Source organism: Schistocerca gregaria, chromosome 7, assembly GCF_023897955.1.
Source record: "Schistocerca gregaria isolate iqSchGreg1 chromosome 7, iqSchGreg1.2, whole genome shotgun sequence".
NCBI lineage: Eukaryota > Metazoa > Arthropoda > Insecta > Orthoptera > Acrididae > Schistocerca > Schistocerca gregaria.
In genome coordinates this window covers 384,864,734-384,880,604 of record NC_064926.1, presented here as the reverse complement: position 1 = coordinate 384,880,604, position 15,871 = coordinate 384,864,734, and the positions used below count along the sequence as shown (strand labels likewise).

General features: G+C 41.8%; 1 protein-coding gene across 1 annotated transcript in view; it reads right to left on the bottom strand.

Moving 5' to 3' along the window:
• The window catches only part of LOC126281901 (neuropeptides capa receptor-like), a 1,128,817-nt gene that overhangs the window by 72,055 nt on the left and 1,040,891 nt on the right, over window positions 1–15,871 (bottom strand). The window contains exon 6 of the mRNA XM_049981224.1: window positions 3,297–3,579. Within this exon, the coding sequence (XP_049837181.1) occupies window positions 3,297–3,579 (283 nt within the window). The remainder of the gene's footprint in view (window positions 1–3,296; window positions 3,580–15,871) is intronic.

Here is a 15,871-nt window from a genome sequence, read left to right as displayed (position 1 = left end):
TTGGCGCCGGTGGCTACACTTACAACGTGCTGACATGAGGAAACTCTCCAACCGATTTCTCATACACAAACAGCAGTTGATTGGCCTTGCCTGGTGAAACGTTGTTGTGATGCCTCATGTAAGGAGGAGTAATGCGTACCATCACGTTTCCGACTCTGATAAGGGTCTAATACCGCGACATTGATGTTCGCGTTGGTCGAGATCCAATAACTGTTAGCAGAATATGGAATCGGTGGGTTCAGGAGGGTAATACGGAATGCGGTGCTGGGTCCCAACGGCCTCGTATCACTAGCAGACGGGTTGACAGGCACCTTATACGCATGACTGCAACGGTTCGTGCACCCACGTCTCGAACACTGAGTCAACAGATGGGGACGTTTGCAAAACAACCACCTGCACGAACAGTTCGACGACGTTTGCAGCAGCATGGACTATCAGCTCTGAGACCATGGCTGCTGTTACCCTTGATGCTGCATCACAGACAGGAGCGCCGGCGGTGGTGTACTCAAAGACGAACCTGGGTGCACGAATGACAAAACGTCATTTTGTCGGATGAATCCACGTCTGTTTACAGCACCATGATGGTCGCAAACGTGTTTGGCGGCATCACGGTGAACGCACATTGGAAGTGTGTGTTCGTCATCTCCTGGTGTGTCACCCTGCGCGATGGTATGGGGTGCCATGGGTTATGTCTCGGTCGCCTCGTGATCGCATTCACGGCACTTTGAACAGTGGACGCCACATTTGAGATGTGTTACGATCCGTGGCTCTACTCTTCATTCGATCACTGCGAAACCCTACGTTTCAGCAGGATAGTGCACCACCGCATGTTGCAGGTCCTGTACGGATCTTGCGGGATACAGAAAATGTTCAACTGCTGCCCTGGGCAGCACATTCTCCAGACTGAAAACGTCTGGTCAACGGTGGCCAAGCAACTGGCTTGTCACAATATGCCCGTCACTACTCTTGGTGAACTGTGGTACCGCGTTTTAGCTGCATGGGCAACTGTACCTGTACACGACATGCAATTTCTGTTTGACTCAATTCCCAGGCGTATGAAGGCCGTTATTACGGCCGGAGGTGGTTGTTCTAGGTACTGATTTGTCAAGATCTATGCACCCAAATTTCGCGAAAATGTAATCACAAGTCAGTTCTAGTGTAATATATTTGTCCAATGAATAACCGTTTATCATCTGCATTTCCTCTTGGTGTAGAAATTTTTATGGCCAATAGTGTATTTATGATTCAATGGCTCTTAATCGTGTCATTCTGATAATTTATATCTAATGATTACAACGGGTCTGATGGCTTCGCATCAATTCGTGTTGATTAACGGTCCAAAGGGCTGTATCGTAAGAAACTGATTTCGTTTTCTGGAAGCTGGAATTGCCGTCTGGTCACCTAAATGTTGGTTTTCTGCATTTTCAATAAATAGTTTAAGGTTTTCGCAGGATTATTCCATTATGGAGAACATGGACGGCTTCCTACCTTAATCTGTACTTTGGCATCACTATGATCACCAATATCCACAGAATATAACACTCTTTTGCCATCCTCATTCTGACACATAAGAAATGAAGTCATCCAGTTCTCATTTATGAATGACTCCTTCCTTCGACAAAAATTTCTTGCTATCTTGCTACTGGTAAATGATGCCACACACAACAATCACAACTCATTTTTGTGGCAAAGGTTTGTTTATCTGCTTTTTAGACTGCCGTAGAGAATTTCAGTATTGCTATTGCGGGGTTAATCGTACTTTCTACCTCTTAAAATGTTCAAATGTATGTGAATTACTAAGTGACCAAACTGCTGAGGTCACCGGTCCATAGACGTACACACTAGTTAAACTAACTTAAACTAACTTATGCTGAGAGTAGCACACACCCATCCCAGAGATGGACTCGAACCTCCGGCGTAAGGAACAGCGCAATCCGTGGCATGGCGCCTCAATGAACGCGGCCACTCAGCGCGGCTCTACCTCCCTTTTTGTTTCAATTTGCTCTGCTACCATTTTCCATAAGTGAGCTGATATTTCACCTTATTTTTCGGGATACATTCCATCTTTCTTCAGTTAACTAAAGAGCATAATGTTACCCGATAAGTCCTCTATGCAGCACCGTTTATTCGAATGTCCTTATCTTCTTCTAGTCACCTGCAATGCCTCCGAGGTAATCCATTTACAAAACTTAAACAGTGAAGAAACTCAATTAGATTCAACATAGCTTCTGATAAAATCTCCTCCTGTAAGAGTCGAAACCTCACGAACAAAATCAGGAGTTAATGAAGCTGCCGATTCCGTCCTCCACTACGCACTAACACTGTGGTACTTAGATTACCTACCAAAATCTGGCATGTGAAGTATAAGCGAATTATAATTGTATACATAAAGATTGGTTCAAATGGCTCTGAGCACTATGGGACTAAACTTCTGAGGTCATTCGTCCCCTAGAACTTAGAACTAGTTAAACCTAACTAATCTAAGGACATCACAAACTTCCATGGCCGAGGCAGGATTCGAACCTGCGACCGTAGCGGTCTCGCGGCTGCAGACTGCAGCATACACGAAGAACATGTGGTTTTCGACCGACCGCCGTGTCATCCTCAGTTATTCATCACCTGACGCGGTTCGGATGGGCACGGGGTCAGCATATCGCACTCTCAGTCGTCGTCGAAGTTTCCACCTTGGAGCCGCAACCTCTCATTCAGGAAACCCCTCATCTGGCATCACGAGGATGAGTGCGCCGAAGTCCAGCCCTCCCACCTACGAAAATTCCCAGGCAGTACTGGCAACCCAATTCGCCCCCCCCCCCCCCCCTTACACTAAGATCTGCTGCGTTGACGACTTGTCTGTGGAGGCGGATATATACGTTCATAGAATTTCTGTTTTAATAATAAACTATGCCTTCGATTCTCCAGCTCACAACGACAGCACCATCATTTAGTGTAACCTGGATCTTGGGTTGTGCAAAAGATCAGTATGTCACCACATCAGTACATCATCTGCAGTTGTACACCGAAAAGTAAAGTAATGAAAATAATCAGTGTTTTCTATAAAATTGTATGTACAAGTTCTGCAAAACATACCACAACAACTGTACGTCACGAACCACTGCTAAAGTCCGGAAAGAGTGCGCTCAACCTGCCAGATAATTAAGCCTGAGGTCACTGGACAGACAATAAGACAATGTGTTTCTCAAAGATGAAAATATAACATCTAAAAGAGTGCTTTGAAAGATTCTACGTGTCTTCTTGTTCTCAGAGAACTGAAAACCAGCAGATGTGCTCGTGCTTACCCGACCACCGTGTTCTCGCGGAAGCTGGACTGTTCGCCCCTTCCCCCTGGACGGGACTTCTGGCGCCCACACAGGGTCTGCAAGAAGGCGTTGCGATACTTGGCAGACATTACGTTGTACAGGATGGGGTTGATGGTGGCAGAGAAGTAGTAGAAGCAGCCCGTCACGTAGTACATCACCTCGTTGATCTCCTCGAAGTTGGGCGCATCCCGCCCGTAGATGTACATCAGTCGCTGCATGTGGAACGGCGCCCAGCTGATGAAAAACGCCAGCACCACCGCCGCTGCCAGAGAAAATTAGTGACTTATGAACATGGCAAGCGCAGACAGCAGTTGAGCGCATAAGTCAAGTGCAAAACTCCAGTTTCAATAGCGGTAGATTTCAAGGAACAATAGGTGTTAGCGTACCTTAGAGGACGAGGTCATTTCCGACACAACAGAAGTTTCGATTTGGGGAGGGACGAAGAACGATACTGAGCAGTGGCGAGCTGATGCCAGTGATGTTTTGTTCATGTTTCGTTGGGATATATTGTGGTTGAGCTAAGCTATCCTTGCTTTTCGCGTGTCTTATCTTCCGGGTTGACGGGAGAAGCAAGTTGGTTGTTCGCCTTCGACGGGTAACCCTCGAGATTTCGTGACATTCGCTGGGAGACGAGTGTCAACGGCTGCCGAACGAGCGTGATGACCGTTATACGTCGTGCTGTGAAGTAGGTCTGGCGTTTGGGCGACATGGGCAGCTTGGAGAACGAAATCTGAAGTGAAGCGGTGAATCTGTGGAACCCGCTCTTTCGTCTTGTGTACGTGATATGAGTAAGTGGTCGTAAATGTGTTTTGATGAGCGACGCACTCAGAGGCATTTAAATTATAATATTATGGTGAGACATTGATAGCCGAACATTAAGATGGTGTGGAAGAGTTATGTTGGCCTAGTTAAATGGTGGCCGTTATCTCAAAGCTTTCTCAGAAGTTTTACTAGTGGTCTGTGTTTCTTGTAATCAAATGATTTTGTGTTGGCGTCTTCAAAGGCTGCACTCTATTAGTACAGTTGTCCATTTGTAAAATGCTTAAGGTCAAAGTTGCGAAGTTGTCAGTAGTGTAACGTGTTTCTTTACACAATTACCCATATATCGAGTCAAAGGTTCTGCCAATTTTTCAGAGTTACTGGAATGTCTTTGAGATTCACACAAAAACCTTTGATTGTGCCACCGCCCTGGCGGGCAGAAAATGTCATCCGAGGTCTAGGCCTGGCAGTGTTTAAGAACATGGCCACTACCGGGAATTGTTCAAATACCGCCTTCCTAAGTATAGTATTTTTCTCCCTTCCGCCAAGGTGGGTTAAGCTGCTAGATACATAAATATATATATTGTATTTAATGTGTTTTTAGACGAACATGTTTCCTTAACTAGTTGTGAATGGCAACTGGATAAACTTTAAATTGCATAGCATCTGCTGAGCTCCTTGCTTAGCTCATTCTAGCAGTCTTTTATTAACACGACTGAGCAAAAGAACAATCATTTATAAAGATCAGTGTTTGTGTTGTAGTTTTTTGTATGTAAGTGGTTCCATCAGATTATGTAATTGCTCATTATATGTATTTTCAAGGAAATTCTAAATTCTGAAGTTTGTCAGTAGTCCTGTTTCCTAAATAAGGGAAAATAAGTTTGTAATTAAACTTTTACGAAGTGCTTCTTTAACTTATTGAATTAGTAAGTTTATAAGGGTATTTGAGTGAATAATGTTTTAAGTGTGACCATTTTGAGGGCATAACTCGTTTTAAGAAGTAATTGATACCTTTTATGATTAAGATTTCTATAATAGACTGGCACATTAACTTCTTTATAACTTTCTCTTAAAGGACTGTTTGAGTACTCAGTACGTTAGTTTTCTAATTGTATTTGCAAAGCTTTATCTGGTGGCTCGTCCACAATTTGTAATTGTCAAATTTCTTAAAAAAGCGTAATGTCGATATACTATCTTAATAATAAATTATGACTACCAACCATGATTCCGTCCCACTTCCTCTTTTATGGTGTCCAAGATAGTGTTGGTAAGTGTGGTACGAATATGGGAATCACGTACCAGATATACAGGGTGTTACAAAAAGGTAAGGCCAAACTTTCACGAAACATTCCTGACACACAAATAAAGAAAAGATGTTACGTGGACATGTGTCCAGAAATGCTTAATTTCCATGTTCGATCTCATTTTAATTTCGTCCACCTACGCTCAATGGAGCATGTTATCATGATTTCATACGGGATACTCTACCTGTGCTGCTAGAAAATGTGCCTTTACAAGTGCGACACAACATGTGGTTCATGCACGATGGAGATACTGAACATTTCAGTCCAAGTGTTTGTACGCTTCTCAACAACAGATTCGGTGACCGATGGATTGGTAGAGGCGGACCAATCCCATGACCTCGACGCTCTACTGACCACAACCCTCTTGACTTTCATTTATGGGGGCATGTGAAAGCTCTTGTCTACGCAACCCCGGTACCAAATATTGAGACTCTTCGTGCTCGTATTATGGACGGAAGTGATACAATACGCCATTCTGCAGGGCTGCATGAGCGCATCAAGGATTCCATACGACGAAGGGTGGCAACATGTAACCTCGCTAACGGAGGACATTTTCAACATTTCCTGTAGCAAAGTATTTAAAGTCACGCTTGTACGTTCTGTTGCTGTGTGTTTCCATTCCATGATTAATGTAATTTGAATAGAAGTAATAGAATTAGCTCTAACATGGTCGCAGTTCGTAGTAATAGACGGCAAATCATCGAGTAAAACTGAAGTGATATCAGGTGTTCCCCAGGGAAGCGTCCTGCGACCTCTACTGTTCCTGATCTATATAAATGACCTGGGTGACAATCTGAGCAGTTCTCTTAGACTGTTCGCAGATGATGCTGTAATTTACCGTCTAGTAAGGTCATCCGAAGACCAGTATCAGCTGCAAAGCGATTTAGAAAAGATTGCTGTATGGTGTGTCAGGTGGCAGTTGACGCTAAATAACGAAAATTGTGAGATGATCCACATGAGTTCCAAAAGAAATCCGTTGGAATTCGATTACTCGATAAATAGTACAAATCTCAAGGCTGTCAATTCAACTAAGTACCTGGGTGTTAAAATTACTAACAACTTCAGTTGGAAGGACCACATAGATAATATTGTCGGGAAGGCGAGCCAAAGGTTGCGTTTCATTGGCAGGACACTTAGAAGATGCAACAAGTCCACTAAAGAGACAGCTTACACTACACTCGTTCGTCCTCTGTTAGAATATTGCTGCGCGGTGTGGGATCCTTACCAGGTGGGATTGACAGAGGACACCGAGAGGGTGCAAAGAAGGGCAGCTCGTTTTGTATTATCGCGTTATAGGGGAGAGAGTGTGGCAGATATGATACACGAGTTGGGATGGAAGTCATTACAGCATAGACGTTTTTCGTCGCGGCGAGACCTTTTTACGAAATTTCTGTCACCAACTTTCTCTTCCGAATGCGAAAATATTTTGTTGAGCCCAACCTACATAGGTAGGAATGATCATCAAAATAAAATAAGAGAAATCAGAGCTCGAACAGAAAGGTTTAGGTGTTCGTTTTTCCCGCTCGCTGTTCGGGAGTGGAATCGTAGAGAGATAGTATGATTGTGGTTCGATGAACCCTCTGCCAAGCACTTAAATGTGAATTGCAGAGTAGTCATGTAGATGTAGATGGAAAGTAAGCGTTTCCGGATATATGTCCACATAACATATTTTCTTTCTTTGTGTGTGAAGAATGTTTCCTGAAAATTTTCCCGTGCCTTTTTGTAACACCCTGTATTCGGGCATGATCTTTCCAGACAACTCTCCTAGCAACTGTCTTATACTTAGTAACACTTTGAGCTCTAGTGGATTATGCCAGATACCACTGTTTTATTGCCTTTTATTTGAGGTGCCAGTGCCTTTCGCATAAAGCTATATATGGTGTTAGAAGACAAAGGCTGCTAGTGATACAGAGAAGTACTTCTATAAATGTAGTGCATTTTGGGAGTAACTCATAGCTTCAGAGCAAGAAGCATAAGTGATTTTACGAGAATATGACATATTTAGGAGATCATTGACATTGAAAGTAAGTAGATCTAAGTTATTGTAACATAAGATGAGTTTGTACTACCGATTTTACAAGTAAATCGAAACGCAACAGGTTTGTCGTTCAAAATTGTTTAAACACTGATTTAAGATATTGAGTTCATGGATGTTTAAAAATGTCTACTTGAAATGAGACTTTTCCTTCCAATATATCTCATCTAATCACGGGTGAATATAGGTCCCAGTGGCTCCAATGTGAAAAACGTCTTTCAAAGAACTGATTGTTTACCTTTTACCCCATATTTCATATTCGTTGCTTACTATAATGATAAGTGTTAACTATGTGATTAATTTTTAAATTACATTTTTTCTCATATTGTTGGGACTCTAAGGGCATGGGAAACAAGTACATTTAAATCTGACTGGACAGACGGTGATTCGAAATGCCATTGTTGGGAATGGTTCAAACGTATGAGGAGACAGTAGCTGGAACCCATTATTATTAGGTAATGAAGTAAAAGGCCGTAGTAATGGTGAATGTATCTGTGATCTCGGGCTACCGGCACGGTAGCATACTGTGTTCGGTCAGAGGGTTGGCTGCCCTCTGTACTACAAAAACTGACTGAATTGATCAACAATGAACTTCGACAGTGTTATGGAACATCAGCCCTGAACCAATGCAACGAATATTAAGGAAAAAAAGACTATGATCAGTAATTAAAATGTCCTGCTTACGTTTTGATTAATAATCAGAATTGGTGGCTGAAGACTTCTGGCATACGTCACTCTAATTCTACCAACTGCTTTGTCAAACAGGACGGAAGAGCGGAGAGATTTCAGGTAATTCTCTTGACCTTGGGATGGGAAACTGCACCTAAAGGCAGAAGTAACGGCAATGATCAAAGCATTGAGATGCACAAGGCAACGTAAACCATTGCTCTAAAGACACATATACTGTATCGACAGGACATGTGGCCATTAACTGCAGAAGTGCATGATAATTTCTTCATCGGCAGAAGATTCCGGTATAGTCCCCATTAGGATCTCTGGGAGGGGACTGCCAAGGGCGAGCTGACCACGAGAAAAAGACAGGGCGTGGAATGTCAGAAGCTTTTATGTGGCGGAGAAGGAGAAAATCGGAAAAGGGAAATGCGAAGGCTCAATCTAAATATAATAGGGGTTGAGTGAAGTAAAATGGAAATAAGGCAAGGATTTCTGGTCAGATAAGTATAGGGTAACGTCAACAGTATCAGAAAATGGCATTGTGGGATTAGGATTCATTATGAATAGGAAGGTAGGGCAACGACTATGTTACTATGAACTGTTCAGTCACAGGGTTGTTCTTATCAGAATTGACAGCAAACAACGCAGACAACGATAGTTCAGATATATATGCCGACGCAGGGAGCCAAAGATGAAGGGACAGAGAAGTGTATAGATGATATTAAAGGGTAATGCTGTACGTCAAGGGAGATAAAAATCTAATATTCAGGAGGGATTGGAATGGAATTGCAGAGAAAGGAGCAAAATATAAGTTTACAGGAGAATATGGACTTGGGACCTGGGATGAGAGAGCTGAGAGATTAGTTGAGTTATGTTACAAACTTCAGCTAGTATTAGCAAACACTCTGTTGAAAAATCATAAGAGGAAGAGGTATACTTGGACAAGACCGGGGAATACGGGAAGATTTCACATTACATCGTCGTTAGACAGAGATTCCAAGATCATATACTGGATTGTAAGGCGTATATACGAGCACTAGGCTGAACTTTAAGAGATTAGTCAGGAAGAATGAATACGGAATGAAGTTGTGGTATACACCACTTTTAACCAACACCGAACACCGCGCTCCAGTACGCGGCCGCCAAATACATCGCTGGCCGCACCTCGCTATCCGGCCCGCTGCTTCCATCGCTGGCCGTCAACACACGCACGCTCCCTTACGTGGCCGAGAAATACATCGCTGGCCGAGAAATACACTCCTGGAAATTGAAATAAGAACACCGTGAATTCATTGTCCCAGGAAGGGGAAACTTTATTGACACATTCCTGGGGTCAGATACATCACATGATCACACTGACAGAAACACAGGCACATAGACACAGGCAACAGAGCATGCACAATGCCGGCACTAGTACAGTGTATATCCACCTTTCGCAGCAATGCAGACTGCTATTCTCCCATGGAGACGATCGTAGAGATGCTGGATGTAGTCCTGTGGAACGGCTTGCCATGTCATTTCCACCTGGCGCCTCAGCTGGACCAGCGTTCGTGCTGGACGTACAGACCGCGTGAGACGACGCTTCATCCAGTCCCAAACATGCTCAATGGGGGACAGATCCGGAGATCTTGCTGGCCAGGGTAGTTGACTTACACCTTCTAGAGCACGTTGGGTGGCACGGGATACATGCGGACGTGCATTGTCCTGTTGGAACAGCAAGTTCCCTTGCCGGTCTAGGAATGGTAGAACGATGGGTTCGATGACAGTTTGGATGTACCGTGCACTATTCAGTGTCCCCTCGACGATCACCAGAGGTGTACGGCCAGTGTAGGAGATCGCTCCCCACACCATGCTGCCGGGTGTTGGCCCTATGTGCCTCGGTCGTATGCAGTCCTGATTGTGGCGCTCACTTGCACGGCGCCAAACACGCATACGACCATCATTGGGACCAAGGCATAAGCGACTCTCATCGCTGAAGACGACACGTCTCCATTCGTCCCTCCATTCACGCCTGTCGCGACACCACTGGAGGCGGGCTGCACGTTGTTGGGGCGTGAGCGGAAGACGGCCTAACGGTGTGCGGGACCGTAGCCCAGCTTCATGGAGACGGTTGCGAATGGTCCTCGCCGATACCCTAATTTGTTGGGAAGTGGCGGTGCGGTCCCCTACGACACTGCGTAGGATCCTACGGTCTTCGTGTGCATCCGTGCGTCGCTGCGGTCCGGTCCCAGGTCGACGGGCACGTGCACCTTCCGCCGACCACTGGTGACAACATCGATGTATTGTGGAGACCTCACGCCCCACGTCTTCAGCAATTCGGTGGTACGTTCACCCGGCCTCCCGCATGCCCACTATACGCCCTCGCTCAAAGTCCGTCAACTGCAAATACGGTTCACGTCCACGCTGTCGCGGCATGCTACCAGTGTTAAAGACTGCGATGGAGCTCCGTATGCCACGGCAAACTGGCTGACACTGACGGCGGCGGTGCACAAATGCTGCGCAGCTAGCGCCATTCGACGACCAACACCGCGGTTCCTGATGTGTCCGCTGTGCTGTGCGTGTGATCATTACTTTTACTGCCCTCTCGCAGTGTCCGGAGCAAGTATGGTGGGTCTGAAACACCGGTGTCAATGTGTTCTTTTTTTCATTTCCAGGAGTGTACATCGCTGGCCGCACTTCTCCGGGCGCCTCGCGGCTACCATCGCTGGCCGCCTTCGCGCGCGCGCGCGCGTTTGTCAGCACACAGCAATTGGCTACGCCAGGAAACATTGCGATTGGTTTTCCCTTGAAAACAGCTACCCTAGCCGACGGCTCCATTAACTAGCAAGCCTCATATAAACCCGGTCGCCGCCGCAAATTACAGTTCTCATCGGGAAGTGCAGCACGCCGTGTTCCAGCTGCTTGTGGCTGACTCGCCGCACCACTCGAGGTTGCCTGGCTGCTCGGCGGAAATCTGGCGACTTCACTTGGAGAGACTGAACTTCACTGGACTTGGGAATACTTACGGGACCTGCACCCCACCATGCACATTTGGACATTGGTATAACCAAACTTCAATTATGCACTACTTCTGAGTGTGAGCCTGGGTACACGCTTGGCTAACTAATTGTTGAAAAGTGATTTGTGATTTAATAAACCAGACTGAAAAGGTTATTGTGTTATTCCTGGTTATAACAGATGTGTGATAAAGGGGTAGTGTGATAATGAAGTACTATGGGATCACCGGATACAGTTGCAGTTTTCTAAGGCTATAGACACAGCAGTAAACAATAGCTCAATAAAAACTGCAGTCACCGAAGTGGGAAGAAAAACATAGGTACAAAGAAGGAAAGTGCGAACAAACAATGGGTAACAGGAGAAATACCCCAGTTGATCGATGATAGACGGAAGAGCAAAATTCAGGAATATAGAAATTCAACATACTGAGAAATGAATTAAATAAGTAGTTCATGGAAGCTAAGATGAAATGACGGCACGAAAATTGTGAAGAAATCGGAAAATAAACGACTGTCAGCAAGACTGACTCAGCATACAGGAAAGCGCAAAAGACCTTCCGCGCCATTAAAAGCAAGGGTGGTAAGATCAAGAGTGTAACGGGAATATCACAGTGCAGAGGAGAAAGTGGGTAAGTGGAATGTGTACACTGAAGGCCTCTATGAGGAGGAAGATTTGCCTGATGCATTGTAGGAAGATATAGGAGTCAATTTGGGGGAGGTAAGGTATCCATTTTTAGAATCAGAATTTAAGAGAGCTTTGGAGGACATAAGAAGAAATAAAGAGGAAGGTATAGATAACATTCCACCAGAATTTCTGAAGTCATTGATGGAAGTGACAAGCGAACGACTGTTCACGTTAGTGTGCATAATGTATGAGTTCGTTACATTCAGCCAGATTTTCGGAAAAATATGATCCTAACAATTCGTAAGACTGCAAGGATTGACCACTGCGAGAATTATCGTACAATCAGCTTAACAGCTCACCCATCATGATAACTACAAGAGTAATACACAGGAGAGTGAAAAAGAAAATTTAGGATGTGTTAGATGACCCTCAGTTTTGTTTTAAGAAAGGCAAAGGAACCAGAGAGGGAATTCTGACGTTGCAGTTGATAATGGAAGCAGTACTAAAGAAAAATCAAGCACCTTCGTAGCATTTGTCTGTCTGGAAAATGCGTTCCACAAGGTAAAATATTGCAAGAACATAGAATTTCTGAGACAAACAGGTAAACTGTAGGGAGAGACGGGTCATATACAATACACACAAGAACCAAGAGGGGATAATAAGTACGAGTGGCCAACAATGAAGTCCTCGGATTAAACAGGGTGTCAGAAATGAATGTACTTTTGCGCCCTGCGTGGGAGCATGTAGCTAGAAAACATAGAAGATATTGAACAGAGATGATCATCGATGAATCTTGATGGTAGGTGAAAGACTCGGAATGAAGCAATGATTTTAAGAACCAAAAGACGAAAGGTTTGTCATGAAGGGAACCATTTGGGAGATATAATTTCAATAATATGGGATTTTACTTTCATTAGATGATCCCAATGCCTTGTACGGTCTGAGGCTATCTCAGGGTCAAAGAGTTTAAGGATAATAGGCCAATGAGGTGAATGTACAGATCATTTGTGGACTATTGGCGTGGAAGCTAGACTACATGTTTGTGACATGCTGAGATAGTAATTATTCGTAGACTGCACTGCAGGCTGAAGTTACGTTATTGAGCAGGTAAAACAGTATTGGGTTTACAGAAAACAGTATTTTTGATACTTAATATTAATTTATTATTATTATTATTGTAGTTATCATTACTAAGGAAATTAAATGTTGATATGTTCTTACACAATGACAGTCTCCAATTGTATTAGATGTGGTGCACATTTGAGAGAGGATGTATCGTATGCTCAAGTGCACCATATAGCGATTGAATTTCGAATCGTTGGATACAGTTATGCTACCTCCAAGGTGCCTAGCACCATTTGTCTGCAAGTAGAATGCCGTTGTTGTGTAATGGTCATTGTTCTGATTTAATGGGAATTTTGATGACATTCTTCATTCATTCCTCTTACATCATCTGTCCTATTATTGGAGGAGGAGAGGATAGCACTTCTTTGCCTGGGTACATTTATAAAAGCATAAAAGTACATTTTCAAAAAAGACTTACCATGATAAATTCAGTACAACTGGTACCAGAAAATTAGAACAGTAAAAAACATTTGTGAAATATAAACTTTAGGGTTGGAACATGATGGAGTAAAGGGCGCTTTATGGTGGGCAGGAGTTAGGGATTGGTATTTGAACATTGATCCAATACAAGAATTTAAGAGTAAAGATAAGTGCTGGTAGCGTGAATAGATTTCAGGGCCATTTTTATAGTCACAGAACCTGCTGACGGTTCCTTGGTTTAGGATGTGTCAGGTGTGAGAGGATGGAGGGTGCTACTCAGACATAAATAATTCCCACGAGGACCTGTTGCCTTGGTGATAATTGTGGAGAAAAAGGGTTTTTTATATTCGAGCTTAAGACTTAGATTTGCAAATCAATTTGAAGAAACTGAGGACAGGGTGGGTGATACAGACGACAACACAGAGAGTACAGCGTTCTATATTTTTAAAATAAGGAAAATTATGTGGATTCATTACGTTCATTTTTGTTTTATTAACGTTTGCCACAGTACTAAGTCTTCAAAACTGAGTGTCTAGTTGTTGATGAATGTAACAATTAATGAAGAAATTGTGGGCTCCGGTATATATTAAAAAGAGTTTCGCACTGTCAAAACTACACTTAAGTCACACGAAACGGTAGAATTGCTGGCAGCATTGGCAGAATTGGTAGGAAATGAAATATAAATGAATGTGTAGGTGATATAATTGGAGCCAACGTCTTCTCTTTGCAGTTTTGTTAGTTTGGTAGATTGTTTTCCACATAATTACAATCGTTAACTTTTCAGTGTTAGTTCTTTGCGTATTTTCTGTCCAATACAGGATATAAATTGTATTCTATAAGTAATAAAAATTAGTTGATCATGTAACTTCTAGGCTTTTAAGTAACCAAAGCAATTACTTTCCTAAAATAATACTTTTTGTTATTTTGTACTCAAAAAAACATTCTTCATCATAATCAAAGGCAAGAATTTCCTGTTATTATTGATAAATGTGAAAGTTGTTTATGAATAACAAAGTATTCAGGAGAACTTTCATACAATTTGTTTTGTGGTTCTTCTTATTTTACCTTCTTACTGGGGAAATTATATTTTGTTGTCCTATAACACTGATCTATTTGTTTCCCTTACATTTGATATAGTAATTACTAGATGGATTGAGCGCACACACAGATAATTTACTGACATTTGTCGTTTTTTATAAAAATTTTAAAAATAAAATGAAAATAAAAATGGTGGTGGAATTTCCAAAAGAAGATTTTAGATTTCTTATGCATTCTTTAGGTAGTTCCAAAATAGTACTACCAAATTTTTATATATTTTGTTCTAATTACTGATAGGAGAAAGAGATTAAAGTTGTAAGTAATAAAAATTAATTTACTGAACAAAGACACCCACAAGATGAATAATATAGTTTTTAGTAGCTGAGCAAACATACCGACAAGATAAATAAAAGCTTTAATAATTATTCATTAAACTTTTATAAGTTTAAGGCACTGTATCAAAATTTTCTAAACAACTCTTTTATCATACATAATTGAGAATTATTTCTTAACTTGTTTGTAACCAGATTCCTAGCATTTGCAACTATAGTCATCTGATTGTACTCCAATGTTACATTTGCATTAACTTCATTCTCAATTAATCTTACAACAGATCACCATTCAGCTTTTGAATATTCTTATTCAGGACGAAGCTTGATATGTAATCGAGTTATTTGCTAATTGATCAGCCCATGCGTCTAATCTACAATCTGTTTTCATAGTATTTTTCCTGTTGTCAATGTATACTACAGAATCAGTATGAAAATATTTGACAGGTTCTCCAGTTTTATTTGGCATATTATACAATCTAAGCATTGCATTTGATATAGGGAATGTGGCTATAAAAATATTTGTGGATGTATGATTTTCTAAATAATAATACTTGAAATTGTATATCATTTGGACCATATTGTCATTACTGAACATTATATGTATACTATCGAATCGATCATCCAAAATCATCAAAATTAAATTTTCCTCATATTTTACCTTCGTCCAAAGTTTCCTCACAATGAATTAAGACATATCATAGCAACAGCTCGTATTCCAGGATTTGTCTTTATACTGTCAGGATCTAAGTTATTATCCAATTTCCATTTTACTGTATTGATATACTCTTTATCAGATTCGATGTTATATGAATTGGTTTCCAGTTTTATTTTCATAAAATGTTACACATAATGTGTAGACAACATGTTGTCTCTAAAATCCCAAACCTCATTTACATTTAAAATATTATATCAAATTTCTGCAGTCAACTTCACTTCATCTGTTACCGAAGTACCAATACACCGTCTTTCATCATCAATGTAATTTGCATTTATTTATTTTTTCTTGAGCACATTTGACACACAAAGGAAGAAACAGTGTATAATTTTTATCAATTTTTACCTGTAGAGCCAAATAGGGTGAACAATCCTCTGAGCGATAATAATGTATATTTTATAAGATTGTAACATTTTTTTACTATAATACCTTGTTCTATATATGTTTTCTTTCATGTTGCTCAGGATGATAAATATAATGTTGCACAGTTGATAAAGGTTGCATAGATGATGTATTTTATTTTTGTGCTAACA